General features: G+C 38.5%; 1 protein-coding gene across 4 annotated transcripts in view; it reads right to left on the reverse strand.

Annotated features, from left to right (window-relative positions):
* Positions 1–17,007, reverse strand: part of LOC149226486 (putative protein phosphatase 2C 45) — a 619,029-nt gene that overhangs the window by 377,746 nt on the left and 224,276 nt on the right. For all 4 annotated transcript variants that reach the window (XM_089375302.1, XM_089375299.1, XM_089375301.1 and 1 more), the window contains 3 exons: positions 7,674–7,732; positions 7,450–7,549; positions 7,212–7,306 (listed from right to left, as the gene is read on the reverse strand). In XM_089375302.1, coding sequence (XP_089231428.1) covers positions 7,212–7,306; positions 7,450–7,549; positions 7,674–7,732 — 254 coding nt within the window. The remainder of the gene's footprint in view (positions 1–7,211; positions 7,307–7,449; positions 7,550–7,673; positions 7,733–17,007) is intronic.

Raw genomic sequence — 17,007 nt, forward strand, 5'->3', positions numbered from 1 at the left:
CAGTGCCAGCGCTAGGCTAAGGAGGCTGACGCAGTCCAGATTGGGCAGACGCTAGGGTTTTTGGGGAAGATTGCTGCTGAGTAGCTGCCGGAAGGATTATTCGGGGTTTCAGCCAGTAGATTTGTCAGAAACCAAGAGGTATTACTACTAAGGAAATTCTCTATTGGGTAGGCCAGTTTCGGCACCCAGATTGTACTCTGATATTGCTTAATAAGAAAACCCTCAGATAGTTGCACCGGTTTTCCCACATTGGGTTTTTCTGGGACATTAGTCCAAAATAATGGTGTCATGTGGCGTGTTTGTTCTTGTTTCTTTTAGTTGTTGATCTATAATATTTTGAGCATGCACTAGTGTTTATTTTCAGTATTTACATTGTAAATAACTTGTTAAGGAAGATAACAAGTAGGTAGGAATAAATCAGATAAAGTGCATGGACGGTTTCTAACTAAGTAAAATGAGAAACTTCAACATTTAGTAGACATTCCACAGAATTCATATAATTTTGATTTCACTTGTAAGTGATTATGTTAATTTTAGGTTTTTTCTATGCTTAGAGCAATTTATTTCAATTTTCGTAGTTAGCTCAATATATTTTCCAAATTAGCAATCACATCAACATTAAAGTAAACTGCAGATAGAACATAAACATAAATCGCAGAAGACAAGCCAAGACAAGAGGACACAAGATGTGGTGCTAACTAGAGACAAACCCCAATGTGGGGAAACCCTTGATCAATTCTTCTTATATGTTCTTCAATAGTTCAGCAGAGAGAGAGAGTACATTTACAATAGAAGTCAACACTTTGACTTATCTAGATAAAAGCATAGATCATCTCTAAGAAGATGATACATGAGATCAGTTGAAGACATGTTGCTTCAACTGATTCTCCAAGGTGACTCCTTCACCTATCATTGTGTTGCATCTCGTCATCATGCTGCACCTCACCGTGCTACACCATGTTGCACCCATCACCACAATGTTGGACCTCATGACCATGTTGTACACACCATACTGCTACACCTATGCTGCACTGTTGTCCCATGTGCCATTGTTGCACCATGCTGCGACAACTGTCCCATGTGCCATACTACACCTTGCTACTGTCCATTGAGTTTGCAGCACCATGCTTTTGTTGTTGTCCCATTGTAGCCTTTGCTGCCATGTCATAGTTGTTGTCCCAATTGTGCCTTTGTTGCCATGTCTTAGTTGTTGTCCCAATTGTGCCTTTGTTGCCATGTCTTAGCTGTTGTCCCAATTGTGCCTTTGCTGCCATGTCTTAGCTGTCCATTGCTGCTCCTATGAGTGCTTGATGTCCCATTGTTTGTTGCACCAAGCACCATGCCTAGCTGTCCCATTTATCTTAGCATATCTTGTTGTCCCATTTACTATGAAGTTGTCCCTTGCCACTGTTGCCTAAATATATTGTTGTAGTTGTTGTCCCTAACTATCATACTATACCTTGTTGTTGTCCCCTTAGCCTTGCCATACGTTGATGCTATCCCATGTGTCTTAGCAGCACCATGTAGCCCAGTTGTCCCCTTTACTAGCACTGTTGTCCTGGGCATGTTAGAGCCTTCAAACTCTCCTCAAACAGTCCTCCCTTTCAGCCGCATTAGGCCTGCACCTAGGGCACCTTATGCCTGTGGCTAGGGCATCATTGGTATGTTTAGGACAGTGTCTATCTTCATCTTAACAGCGGCTAGGATACCCTTGAGATAGCGTAGGTTAGGTCTGCCTTAGGATAGCATTAGGGTTGCCTTCTTGGATGCGTTAGGGTTGCCTTTAAGACAGCGTTTAGGGCTTCCTTTAGTACTGCGTTAGGGCAGCCTTTAGGACTGCGTTAGGGCAGCCTTTTGACAGTGTCTAGGGCTTCCATTGACAGCTATAGAAACATGCGTAGAGCCTTCCTTTTGACTGCGTCTAGGGCTAGGGCATCTCCTCTAGGGTGGCTCCCTTAGTCTTCTTTCCTCCAACGTCTAGGGCTTCCACTCCTAGATTCCTCTTCCACTAAAACCCAAGACAATTGGAGAGAAATCAAGATAGAAGTGTGTGTGAGAAATGACTCTCAAGTCATCTCCTTTTATACTAAAACGTTGAGCACATGTGAGGTTTATTTGGTTGTTGGCCAACCTTGACGAATTGTCTTATAACACAAATAAATTCATAACTCCATGAATATTTATCGGAATTGGATGATCTTTAGATCAATCCTACACCTCTTGATGAGAGGGATCCAAGAAAAATATCATCTTCCATAAATAAGATGTCCCACATGGAGTTTGGCCCTAGTTGCCAATTTTAACACTCCCTCTCAACTAGGGAGCACTCCATCCGCTGATCCATATGTCTGAGTGTACTATCTCTGCCATCAGTGCCCTGCACTACTCTGCTCTGCTATGCTCTGCTGAACCGAGAAGAAGAAGAATTGATTGAGAATGTCTCATACCATTCTCTACTGACCCGAAGTCAGTTTTGTTGATCCCAGAATATCACAAGAGAGTGTTTCAAACCACTCATATCGATCCTAGATCAGTTTCATTGATCCCAGATCAATGGAGGTCATCCTAGCATAGGGAGTATGGTAGATACAACGATGCGTCCATCGATAGTACTACTATGGTCCCTAACCCCATTTCCCTGCTCATTGACCAGATGAGAGGTACTTCCCATGAGTCCCAGACTGCATGGGTAGGATGCCTCGATAGGAGAACCACTCATCCTGTCCCTAAGTCGCCATGAGGTATCACAGGGGAAGGCTGAACCATTCACCCTATACACAACGCACCATTAGGGGAGGGTGAGTCGCCCTATGGTTGCTTGTTTCTCCAGGCAGTACCCCAAGCCCCCCGGAGCTCCCAGAGCACAATGCATGCATCATGCATGGCCCTCATAAGAGGGTCTCTCAACGACTCCAAGTCGTTCGAGAGAGTCACAAATTTGACCTTTCCCCGAGGCTTAGACAAAATGTATGCGACCTGTACATCAATCTCAATGCAATAGAACCTCCTCGCTCATCGATGTACCATATCCCAGATAAGGTAGCATCTGATGTCTATATGCTAGAGCAATCATAGAATACGGGATTCCTCAACAATCAAATCCCCCCCTGGCTGACATAGAATATCACGGTGGTATCCATCATGTGTACAAATGTCTCACTGAAGAGATCCCGCAACTAGGCAGCTTCACACGAGGTCATACTCGTAGCTATGTATTCAGTCTCAGCGGTGCTCAAAGCAACCGTCTTCTACTTCCTGCTCATCCAAGATATTGAGCAGAACCCAAAGAGAATCAACACTCAGAAGTGCTCTTGAGATCCTCCACACTGCCTGCTTTGTCAGCATTCGAATAATCATGCAGCTTCACATTTCCGGCAATGTATCTCCATCCATGAGAGATTGTGCCCCAAAGATATCTCAGAAGATTCTTGGCACCAATCCAGTGAGGCTCAACCAAACATGAGTTCATCATGCTAACTGCAAAACATATGTTCGGACAAAAGTTCACCAAGAACATCAACGCGAATGAGTTTATGAAACTCAGAGGCATTTCCCAAATCTGGTCTAGCATCACTACCATATAACTTCTAAAAGTTAAGATCCTCGAGGTAGTCACGAGCTTGCAGTTTACCATTCCACATCCGAAATCCAACTCCCTCTTACTTCTGCAAATGAGAGGGTCTACACCTGTCAAAAATAGGTCGTCCTCAAAAGGTGTAGTTATGAGAGGTCTATCATCCACAACCTTCGAGCAATGGTTTGGATTGTTTTCATTCCTAGTGAATCTCAGTTGCATCAGATAGCTATCAATCCTCTCATACTACGCCGAGGTGTTTTGCTTCAAGCCATAGAGGGCTTTCTTCCACCTATATACATGAGATTCCCGATCATGAATCTCAAACTCCTCGGGTTTTTCCAAACCTGTGGACCTGCTACATGAGGGGAATGGTCCCCTTGTAAGATTTCCCTTCGATACATCTCAAACATGTACCTTCATGTTCTTCTTGAATTCAGGCATCCCTGTCACCATCTGACTTACATCGGGTAGGGCCCCATAAGTAGACCTCCGGTGTTATAGATGAGATATGTAAATTGACATGATCCCCAATGGACCATCCTGCAACTTGATACAAATTGCCAACCCTAAATCCATGAGAAAAAGCATCTTTCAAAATTCTATTTTTAAATAGGTACCTTTCCATCGATGAATGCCACCTTAAAACCTTTGACTTCCATTGCCGAAATGGACACCAGGTTCTTCTTGTGATTAGGTACATAAAAGAGATTCTATAAATGAATCGAGTTACCCTCATTCAATTGAGGGGTAACATTCCCTACACCATTTCCGGGATAGGTGGCGTCGACTCCAAGTATAATCCCACAATTGTTTCCATCTCTACCAAATTAGAGAGAGCACCCTTCTATTCGATGAAGTGCCTTGAAGCACTACAATCAATAAGCTAGATTCCCACAGAATCTGAAGGAGAGGACCAATACAAGATAACACTTCTTTATCTTATCAGAAACAACATTTGATTCTTCATACCTGGGGTTCCTTGCTTTCTTGAAGAGTCGGTCGTTTCCTTGATGACCTGCATTACCTTCCCTTCCCTCTATCATTGAAGATGTCCCTGGAATGATTGCTATCTTCATCAAGAGATGTGTCCCTGCCATTCTGACACTCATTCGCTTAATGGACGAACTTATTACAAACAAGGCATTTGTTTTTCTTTCCACCCTTAGATTCGGACTTCCCAATGAAGTGGTCTTTAGGTAGGCCATCAAAAACTTCCGCTGCGCCATTCTGATAATGTTCTCTGCTTCGACTTCACCCTTGGCGAATTTAAAGAGGGATGAGGAATCCATTGATCCTTTTGTCCTTTCTCAACTGCCTTCGGTGATTGCTCTTTCACTCTTGCTTGGGCATTGTCTTCACCTCAGCTCTGATACCAGGTTAATTTTAGGTATGTTCTATGCTTAGAGCAATTTATTTCAATTTTCATAGTTAGTTCAATATCTTTTCCAGATTAGCAATCACATCAACATTAAAAGTAAATTGCAGATAGAACATAAACATAAATCGCAGAAGACAAGCCAAGACAAGAGGACACAAGATGTGGCGCTAGCCAAGGACAAACCTCAATGTGGGGAGACCCTTGATCAATTCTTCTTATATGTTCTTTAATAGTTCAGTAGAGAGAGAGAGAGAGAGAGAGAGAGAGAGTACATTTACAACAGAAGTCAACACTTTGACTTATCTAGATAAGAGCATAGATCATCTCTAAGAAGATGATACATGAGATCAGTTGAAGACATGCTGCTTCAACTAATTCTCCAAGGTGACTCCTTCACCTATCATTGTGCTGCATCTCGTCATCATGTTGTACCTCACAGTGCTACACCATGTTGCACCCATCATCACAATGCTAGACCTCATGACCATGTTGTACACATCATACCGCTGCACCTATGCTGCACTGCTGTCCCATGTGCCATTGTTGCACCATGCTGCCACAGCTGTCCCATGTGCCATACTGCACCTTGCTGTTGTCCATTGAGTTTGCAGCACCATGCGTTTGTTGCTGTCCCATTGTAGCCTTTGCTGCCATGTCATAGTTGTTGTCCCAATTGTGCATTTGCTGCCATGTGTTACTTGTTGTCCCAATTGTGCCTTTGCTGCCATGTCTTAGCTGCTATCACAATTGTGCCTTTGCTGCCATGTCTTAGCTGCTGTCCCAATTGTGCCTTTGCTGCCATGTCTTAGCTGCTGTCCCAATTACTATGCAGCTGTCCATTGTTGCTCCTATGAGTGCTTATTGTCCCACTGTTCTCTCACCAAGCACCATGCCTAGCTGTCCCATTAATCTTAGCATATCTTGCTGTCCCATTTACTATGCAGTGGTCCCTTGCCACTGCTGCCTAAATATATTGTTGTAGTTGTTGTCCCTAACTATCATACTATACCTTGCTGCTGTCCCCTTAGCCTTGCCATACCTTGCTGCTGTCCCATGTGTCTTAGCAGCACCATGTAGCCCAGCTATCCCTTTTACTAGCACTGCTGTCCTGGGCATGTTAGAGCCCTCAAACTCTCCTCAAACGGTCCTCCCTTTCAGCCGCATTAGGCCTGTGTCTAGGGCACCTTATGCCTGCGGCTAGGGCATCGTTGGTATGTTTAGGACAGCATCTATCTTCATTTGAACAGCGGCTAGGATACCCTTGAGATAGCGTAGGTTAGGGCTGCCCTAGGATACGTTGGGCTGCCTTCTTGGATGCATTAGGGCTGCCTTTAGGACAGCGTTTAGGGCTGCCTTTAGTACTGCGTTAGGGCACCCTTTAGGACTGCATTAGGGCATCCTTTAGGTCTGTGTTAGGGCAGCCTTTTGACAGTGTCTAGGGCTTCCGCTGATAGCTATAGAAACCTGAATAGAGCCTTCCTTTTGACTGCGTCTAGGGCTAGGGCATCTCCTCTAGGGCAGCTCCCTTAGTCTTCTTTCCTCCAACGTTTAGGGCTTCCACTCCTAGATTTCTCTTCCACTAAAACCCAAGACAGGTGGAGAGAAACAAAGATAGAAGTGTGTGTGAGAAATGACTTTCAATACATCTCCTTCTATGCTAAAACGTTGAACACATGTGGGGTTTATTTGGTTGTTGGCCGACCTTAACGAATTGTCTTATAACACAAATAAATTCATAACTCCATGAATACTTATCAGAATCGGATGATCTTTAGATCAATCCTACATCTCTCGATGAGAGGGATCCAAGAAAAATATCGACTGCCATAAATAAAATGACCCACATGGAGTTTGGCCCTAGTTGCCAATTTTAACATATTAGTACTTAGTAGAGTAATTGTAGTTTGTTTTTAATAATATATTTAGTTTGAGAATGGCCTTTGATAAAGGAATGAGTTCTATGGAAAATATATATGTAGAATGGGAAAATAAGAAACCTTAAGCTAGAAAGCATAGTGACCAAACTGCAGAAATGATTCTAGGGGAAATGGCATATGAAGAGATTGTATCCGTTGGTGAACAATTAATGATTGCATGAAGTATGATGTGATAAAGTTAGGCCAATATTATCATGATTGCTTTGTGTAGAATATAATACTAAACATCCAAAATATAACGTTTGTTCTATTTCAGCGAAGGTGCTAATAATAATTCTGGTCTTGTTCATAAACCCATCAAACTAATTAGAAGTCTCACCTTGTGATCAAAAGTTAGCTGCACTGCCTGACCTCCTCGAGAAAGGACAACACGTGCATCCCCAACATTTGCTGCAATCAAAATCTTTTGACTACCTGGAATCATGAAATTTAGTAATTAGGAACTTGCAAAAAATTATTCCAATATCCATAAATTGCTTCTGAAGTTCACATTTACATTCTTGTACAGACATTAAAACCAAAACCAACTTGACCTTGCGTGTTAGAAAGAAACAAACCTTTCAAAGGTTGCAAGACAACAGTGGCTGCAGTAGCTCCACATTGTGATCCACCCAATCCCCTCTCCCTCAATGCCCCAAAAAGACCTTTTGGTTGAACCTATGTGAGACAAGAGCAATATCAACAGTAAAATTTCAGGATTTACAAACACAAGGTTGATGAACATTATTATAGTTATAAAAAATGTATTGGTAATTAATGATAGATCATTATTACTTCATACCAGAGTTAACTGGTCAGCTTCTAGGTAGGCAGCAATTGTTCCCTTAACTAGGTCAGGTTCTGTATAAGTCAAAAAAAGACTTATTAGAAACAAAAGACAGACAATTCATATCACATCGTTGCTGTCATTTTCATCTTATTAAAAATAACACTTACCTATAAAATTTTCACTGCAAAATCCTTTAAATCATTATTTAAACAATGTCACTGCAAAGTTGTTAAGTAGCCTGCTCTTGAATTTCCAGATGGAAATCTTAGTTAGGTTGGAGAAATCCTAAGTTCTTGGAAACCCTTGAGCTTCATAGATTAAATCTCTATAAACAATTGATTGAAACACTTGGGCCTGGCCCAAACTAGTTTAACATAACAAAATGAATTAAAGATTCACCATCAAAGATCATTAAATAAATAGAAGAATAAAGCCCAAAGTTACTATTACAAATAACAAGTCGTTTGTCCTTCTCACAGATCTATTCTCCCACTAACTAATATGAATATACCAAAAAGGAATTTTTGAAATTTGGCCTTCGCTTACTAGGCCGTGAACATAATAGGTGATGTTTCGTCAAAGATAGATAGAAACATTTAAAAAAATGAAAACCCATATTGTTGTTGGATTGTCAACCCAAAAATAACTCATCCCACTTGTTAACACTTGAAACTAAAAAAGTTCATGTTACCTCCAAGGAGATACTCTAGTATTTTTCATAACAACACCATTGTAAGTCCAATGAGATGCAAGTCCCAAATCCATGTCGAACATGTGATGATTATGTAGATGGCATCCTAGGCCTCTTAAGGCTGGCCATGCTCAATACCTTTAGCCTCCATTCCTAAGTCCTTTCAATATGGCGAGGATTGGAGACTTTGAGATGGATATATTGGGACGCATGGTTTAGGGGAGCCATTGGTTTTACATGGGTGATAACACTATGTAGGACTTGTCTAGCCCATGTCTTGAGCATATCTATGTATTTCCATGTTACCCACCCTTATGGGTGACCCCTAGGAGAAAATGTTTCCCCTGATGTTTCATTTTGTCAGCCAATAGCCCTATGATGATCCATAGATAGCTAGCCTCAGATTGCCTCTCATCCATGCACTTGTCAGTTCTTATTCTCATTTAGCGTACTCATCTAAAGAAGGTGGGTCATACATTGTAAGGTACATCAACCATTTTGTATTGAAGTGCTTTCATTTGATGTTTGAGGGAATTCTAGTATGGATCCTAGGTTGAATTGAATGACAGATTGTTTTTGGTTGTACTCTTGTTCCCAAGATTCACCTTGGTGATTATCTATTGCCCCTAGTCCATTGTGACCCTCCTTGTGACTCAAGAAGAAATAAGGATGATGGAAAGAGACAAGCACTCAAATGGAAACAATCCTACCGCCTTCTCAGCGTATGCTAAAAGGAAGAAGTAGAACAATGATGGTCCAAGAAGACAAGGTCAAGGATCCAAGCCAGCATTCAAAGAAGGAAGAAAAGGAAGATGCTTAATTTGCAATAGGTTTGGCCACTTTGCTAGAGAGTGTCCTCACAAGAAGGATACTCCAAGGGATGATGACAACAATAACCACAACATTTACAAAGTCAATGGCAATCAAAGGAACAACAGGTTCAACAACAAAGGAAAGAGGAATTCTCCCGCTACTCGATATCGAAATGGTTATCCTCCCAAGAAGTCGAGAAACTCCAAGTATTAAGAATCTAATCTTGTGGAAAAGCAAAAATAATTTTATCTTATTTCTACCCTCACCACCGCCTCTCCTCCGGATACATTGGATCATTGGTTGATTTATAGTGGTGCTTCACGGCACTTCACTGGGTACAAGGAGGCCCTCTCAAATTGAAACGAACAAAGTTCCTTCTTAAGATTAATTACTCCAAAAGACTTGGAATATCAAATTATCCATTAAAGATATAAATATTATATTAAATATGTGAATAAGAATAAGAATGATTATGAATTACAATGAGAACGACAGGCTTGCTTATATATCAAGCAAGTGTCTCTTCATGAAGAGTCATGTCTTATTAGACATGCCTCTTCAACCTAATTACTACTTAACTAATAATTAATTATGATTATTATCATTTACATTATATTTATATTATTTATATATTTTATTTGTTACAATGCCTCCTTCCTCAAAGAGCTTTGTCCTCAAAGCTTGTCGATGAAAAAAGGCTTGATCTCTTTTTCGGCTTTGAAAGTCTTTCTCTCTTGGAACAGTCATCTTTGTCGATACAAGCTGATATGATCTTCTTAGTGACAAACAGAATTGTCGCACTAAGAAGGGATCAGACCATCCCAGATTAATTTTTTGTATAGTATTCTGATCACTGGAATTTTGTAACGACTTGTCAGTGTAACACTGGATGGATGTTACGTCATTATTCTCTGAAACATTAATTTGTTGTCTTTGGTTTGAATGGTCCTGATACGTAGCTTGGCCGATTTGTCTACTATCGTGATTCGGATGCTGATATAAAGTTTTTAGATTTTCTTTTCGTGAAGATGTTGTTGAATTGGTTATGGAACATTCACTTGGGATTTCCATTGTCTAAACTGCAACATCTAAGCATGTCGTTTCTTCAACTGATTTGTCTTCTTGAGTTGTCATATTCACTGGATCGGTATTCGTTCCCTTATTTTCAACTTAAATTGTTGTAACTGGTGATTTTGATACTTCTTCTTGAGTGACTTGTTCCAACTTATCTTTTAATGCTTTCTTATCCTCCTTAAGTTTCTTAGTTTGATTGAGAGAACTTTGATTATGGTTTCTCAGACGTAAAAGTTCTTTGGTTTTTCATTCATCAACCTTATTTTCAGTGTTTTGAATTTTAAAATTTTCATCTTTTAGATCTCTGATTTGTTCTAATAAATTTTTATTGAGGTTCTTTAAACGCAAAGTTTCCTCTTCTTGTTCTGATAAGTGCTCCTTGAGTTTCTTCTTTGATGCTTTAGCTTTCTTGACTTGTTCGAGTAGCTTTTCTTGGTGATCTCTTAGGCGCAAAATTTCTTTGTCTCTGCTGCAGATGACTTCTTCAAGCTCTTTTTGCTTCTTTGATATAGTTTTTTCGTTATCTTGAAACATCAAATCTAAGATATCCTTAAGGTCTTCTAATAAAGATTTTATTGATTTTGATTTACTTGTTATGTCTCGAAACATAACCATCTTCCCTTTATAAGGAAACGTCAAAACTTGTTTCTTTATGTTTAACATGAATGTACCCAAATCCTTAAACCAAGGTTGACCGAGTAAGATGTCAGTGTTTCTATCCGTCCTTACAACATGAAATTGAGATATGTAGTCATAATGACCTATTGTCATTTGTAGATCACTAATTTTATACTTGTTTTGGTCAAAAATATTTTTCTTTACACTAATTCTTAGCTCTAGAATTAATAGTTGATTTGCCAAGATGATGTTGATATAATTTTTATCATTGCTTGGGTTGATGGCAACATTAACTTCTCTTCCTTGGATATTTCCTTTTAATGTAATTACTCTATGATCTGTAACTGAAAGACCATTATAGGAAAACCTTTCTTCCTTCATCATTTTAACTTTGTATGGAATTCTTTTTTTTTTTAATAACTTATTTTATCTCCATTTATATATATATATATATATATATATATATATATATATATATATATATATATAGATTTCCAATATTCTCCCTTAATGTGGATTGTTAAAAACTTGAATACCCTTTTATTAAAAAAAAATGCTCCTTTATATTGTTGCCCTCTATATATGTATGTATTTCTTTATATTAAGACCCCTTTTCAAAATAACTTTATTATCTTAAAATAATAATAGTTTCACTTTTATTTAATAATAAATTGGTCCCTTTTTTATATACTTAATTACTCCCTTGATAACTTTTTAATGTCACCTCACTTAATATAAAGGTCATGCCTTTTCATTTTCATATGACACGGTCACGATGTTCACAATACTTTTTAAGTAAAAAGTAATATTTACCTTTCACGTAAGAGCTTTTGTATCCCTGTTTTCTCTTTAACTTTTAAAATACCATGGGCTATTACCATGGGTTGTTTCTAAAACCTCGGTTAATGTTCTCCACGTAAAATGTAAAATGTAAAACTTACTACTGGTTTCTAAAACCACGGGCAATTACCATTGGTTTCTAAAATACCATGGGCAATTGTTTCTAAAACCTCGGTTAATGTTCTCCACGTAAAATGTAAAACTTACCACTGGTTTCTAAAACCACAGGCAATTACCATTGGTTTCTAAAACCACGGGCTTCTCCACGTAAAAATTTTTAAATATACTTGAAAAGATTCCCGCTTATCTTTATTATGCACTTTTATCAATAATGTAAAACCCTTTATATATATATATATATTCACTTTTTTTTTGTTCAGAATATATTATTTCCTTTCCTCTCTTTTTTTATATACCCTTCTTCTTTATTCTTTATTATTTTTTTTAAATAATGGCCAAAGACCTAAAAAATGGAGAATCTCCCAATATGTAGCGAAATGCTTCAATTATGACAGCAACGAAGTTGATGATAGGTTGATAGCTAAAGGCCTGGTGATCAGCCAACATGGCTCTGATACCACATGAAGCGAACAAAGTTCCTTCTTAAGATTAATTACTCCAAAAGACTTGGAATATCAAATTATCCATTAAAGATATAAATATTATATTAAATATGTGAATAAGAATAAGAATGATTATGAATTACAATGAGAACGAGAGACTTGCTTATATATCAAGCAAGTGTCTCTTCATGAAGAGTCATGTCTTATTAGACATGCCTCTTCAACCTAATTACTACTTAACTAATAATTAATTATGATTATTATCATTTACATTATATTTATATTATTTATATATTTTATTTGTTACACAAACTTAGTTGAAAAGAAGACAAATATGGAGATTATACTTGGGGATAATGCCACTTATCCCGTGAAAGAAATTGGGACTTTCACTCTTCACTTAAATCAAGATCAAACCCTTCATTTCCAACAAGTGTTGTATGTGCTTGATCTGAAAAAGAACCTGGTCTCTATTTCTGGGATGGAAGATAAAGGTTTCAAGGTGACAATTGTTGATGGGAGGTTTGTGTTTGGCAAAGGAACCCGAAAGATGCATTTACACTTGGATTTAGGGTTGAAGTAACAAAATACATGGAAGAACATCATGCCAGACAAATCAGTGCTATAAAGGTTGAACATTCTAGTCAGATGGATGCCATTAAAATTCAGGTTCAAAACTTTCAACAATCGTCAAAGGATGAGAGAAACCAGGGGACATCAACAGATCAGTGGCCTTCTCATTTGTCACAACAAGTTCCATCTTATTATGAGGAGGTCATTGGTTCGATTGAAAGATGGTTAATTGAAGGTGATCCAGATAGACTTAAAAATGATAAAGATCAGATGCAGAATAAAGAAAGACATGTCACGCATATCTTACATACTTCATCTGATAGCTTTGAAACAGAAAGTTCCAGGTCATCAGTAATTCAACCTGCCAGAAAGAAGAAGCGCAAAAGAAAGAAAATGAGACGAAGATTTGATGCATCAGACGGCCGCGAGCAGCTTGATTTTCGGATAGGAAAAAGTCCTACCATATGCAGAATTGGACATGGCACATCCGATAAGCAACCGACAGATTTGCCTGAAAGTAAGCAAATGCTCAGTATGCACTATATTGAACACATCTAATGCCATGGGGCATCCTTTGTATCGTATTTCTAACCCTACTCCTTGTTTTTTCCGCATTTCATTTCTGTTTTAGGATTAGATTTACTTTTCTAGATAGTTAATAAATGAAGAGCTTTTATCTTTCCTGTGCTTAATGTATATGATGATTTTTGGATGGACGCTACTTATTTTTGTGTTGTATGGATGCAGATTCTGGATTCTCACATTCCTACAGAGCAACAACGTGTCCCCAAGTAGAGCCAGATGTTGACCACTACCAGTCAACTACCCATGCAGTACACCCCCTTTTCTTGGCAAAAAGGGGTAGCACCTGATTGACGTGTCCGTGCCATCCTGCAGTCATCAGCAGCTTGATCGATTTATGTTGTAAACCCAGTCTGCATGTATGAATTGTAAATAATCTTAGCAGATCTGAGTCATGTATGTAAATTGCCTAGGTGGACCTAACTTTCTAATGATAATCTACGTCCCGGAAGGTTTTTCGTCTCACCGATCTACGATCGGCAGAGTTTTCCTTCAACCTGACCCCAAAGTCGGGATGCATTTTGTTATTAGAACTTTAGGAGAATCCTAGTGTGTTAATTTGCTAGATTATAGTTGTGTCGCAGAACTGGGTGGTTTATGAGGGTCTATGTTAAAGTGGGTTTGTCCCCTTAAGATGTAAATTGTAAAATTCATGATGTAATGTGTCTTGAGGGTTGAAAAATGTTTTAGTCCCCTCATGGGTCCTAAGTCCTAGGTCCTAGGTGGTGTTTCCAAAGGCTTAGTTCGATGATCCATTTAAGAAAAATAATAAAAAAAACAAAAATTAAAAAAAATTAAAAATTAAAAAATGAAATAAATAAAAAATTATAAAAAAATTATAAAATAAAGCAAAAACCCTAAATAATAAAATAATAATATTTTTTGTGAATGCATGCAAAATATCATTTTTTTTAATAAATCGACGGATGAGATTACGAGATGTCTTGATCCTCATCGACAGTCGAGATCATTTCGATATGGATCACTCGAACTAGCCGTTGGGATCATTTCCTTTATATAGGGTCTTAGGGGGTCATTTCAGATCAATTGGATCTGTGAGTCTGGTACTGAAGAAGCTCTCTTGTAAATCTGTTTCTGGTTAATAAAAGAAGACTTTGGGGTCCAAATCTTGCTGGTGTTACTCTCTGGAAATGTTGTGAGATTGTTTAATTTTCTGCATATTTTATTTTCAGCCATTAATAATAGCTTATTGTAGAGTATTGTGAGCACAGGTATCTTGCTCACTTGCTAGGGTTTGAGTGTTGTTAGGATTTCTGAAGTAATGGCAGGTATCTCCATTACTTTTTGAGATCTAGCAGCATTTTTGCCCTCTTTACTGATGCTTGTTTTGAGGTGTGCAGAAAACCCTTTCTGAAGAGAATTTGTGGGCGTTTGGGGAAGTTCTCGGCTGAACCAGCCAACTCCCGCAAGCATTTTTTGCTGAGCCCAGTTGGATTTGATCCTGGGTCTATCATTCAGTTTATTTTTTTTTTTAATTTGCTTGAGAGATTTTCTGAAGTTCTTCACAGTGAAAATCTGAAATCTTTATTTCTTTAAAATATTCCTGTGCTCATTGCTGAATCTGGCTGTTAAGGGGCCAAAAATCTGTACATTAATCAGCTGTTCTAGGGTTTCAAATTTTTTTAATTAGGGTTTTATTTTCTTTTAATTGCAGTTGCCCAGGATCGGCCCACAGGCAATTCCTTCAAAATTTTTGATGCAGGCTTCATTGTTAAATCTGAATGCAATAAATTTTTATGTGTATACAGCGTGATTTCGCAGTGACATGAGCCAGCAGACAGAACTCAGAACGCTGCCGGAACAGATCCTTTGAAAACGACAGTACAAGAAAACGCGTCGATGTATTTGGCATGAAACAATATTGAAGAGTCCAGTTGTGAATATTTCTTTGGAGGTGTTGACCACTACTGGTCAAACTACCCATGCAGTACACCTCCTTCCTGTTGGCAGAGAAGGATAGCTCCTGAGCGACATGTCCGTGCCAGCCTACAGTCATCGACAGCTTAATCATTTTTGTTGTAAACCCAGTCTGCACGTTTGAATTGTAAATAATCTAAGCAGATCAGAGTCATGTATGTAAAGTTGCCTAGGTGGACCTAACTTTCTAATGAAAATCTGCGTCCCGGGAGGTTTTTAGTCTCACCGATCCATGGATCGGCAGAGTTTTCCTTCAAACCCAACCCCAAAGCCGGGATGCATTTCGTCATTAGGACTTTAGGAGAATCCTAGCGTGTTACTCTGCTAGATTATAGTTGTGTCGCAGATCTGGGTGGTCTATGAGGGTCTATGTTAAAGTGGATTCATCCCTTTGAGATGTAAATTGTAAAAATTGTAAAAAATCATGATGAAATGTGTCTTGAGGGTTGAAAATGTTGTAAATCCCCTCATGAGTCCTAGGTCCTAGGTGCTAGGTGATGATTCCAACGGCTGGGTTTGATGATCCGTCTTAAAATAAATTTAAAATTTTTTTTTTTAATGAATAAAAATAATAAATTCATATATAATAAAAAATTAAAAAAAAAAATTAAAAAAAATTAAAAAATTTTAAAAAATTTAAAAAATTTGAAAAATAAAAAATAATAAAAAATAAAAAGCATAAAGCAAAAACCCTAAGCAATAAAATAATAATATTTTTGTGGATCACCCAAAACTAGCCGTTGGGATCATTTCCTTTATGTAGGGTCTTAGGAGGTCATTTTCAGGTCATCTAATCTGTGAGTCTGTACTGAAAGCTCTCTTGTAAACTGATTTCTGATTAATAAAAAGACTTTGGGGTTCAAACTGGCTGGTGTTACTCTCTGGAACTGCTGTGAGGTGTTTGAATTTCTGCATATTTCAGTTTTTCAACAGATAAAATAGCTGATTTTTTTTCAGAGCATTGTGAGTACAGGTATCTTGCTCATGTGCTAGGGTCTGAATGCTGTAGGGTTTCTGGAAATGGCAGGTATCTCCATTTTCCCTTGAAATCTAGCAGCATCTCTTGCCCTTGTTTGCTGATGCTTGCTTGAGGTGTGCAGGAAACTTTTAGGTGAAGGTTATTTGTGGGCGTTTGGGGAAGTTCTGGGCTGAACCAGCCGACTCCCACAGGCTTTTCTGTGCAGAGCCCAGCTGATTGTGCCCTGGGTTAATTATTTCAAGTTTATTTCATGTTTTACATTGAGAAATTTTTCTGATTTACAGTGAAGTTCACAGTGAATTTTCTTCTGATATTTCAAGAACATTACTGTCATTATGGTTAAATCTGGCTGCCTAGAGCTGTGAAAATTTTGAATTTGGTCGATTTTTGTGAAAGGTTTACTGTGAAATTTTGCATATGTATCTGCCAGATATTGGGGTTTCCTTGCAGTGGCAGTGTGCAGGTCATTGTTGCTAGAAGCGGCAGGGTTTTATTTCCAGCATCTCGACTTGAAATAGCAGTGCATCTGAGAGCTGTTGACTGTCTCCAAACCGCCGGCTGCAATTTTCCAAAAAAAGGAGCATAACATTTGGCTGGAAAGGAAGGCGGTGGATCCTTGTTAATGTCGAATACCTGCAAGTCAACAACAGAAAACGTTCTGAGTATATTTGTCTT

The sequence above is a fragment of the Pinus tabuliformis genome, chromosome J, assembly GCF_031772625.1.
Source record: "Pinus tabuliformis cultivar Carrire ecotype Pingquan chromosome J, CPIR1, whole genome shotgun sequence".
Taxonomy (NCBI): domain Eukaryota; kingdom Viridiplantae; phylum Streptophyta; class Pinopsida; order Pinales; family Pinaceae; genus Pinus; species Pinus tabuliformis.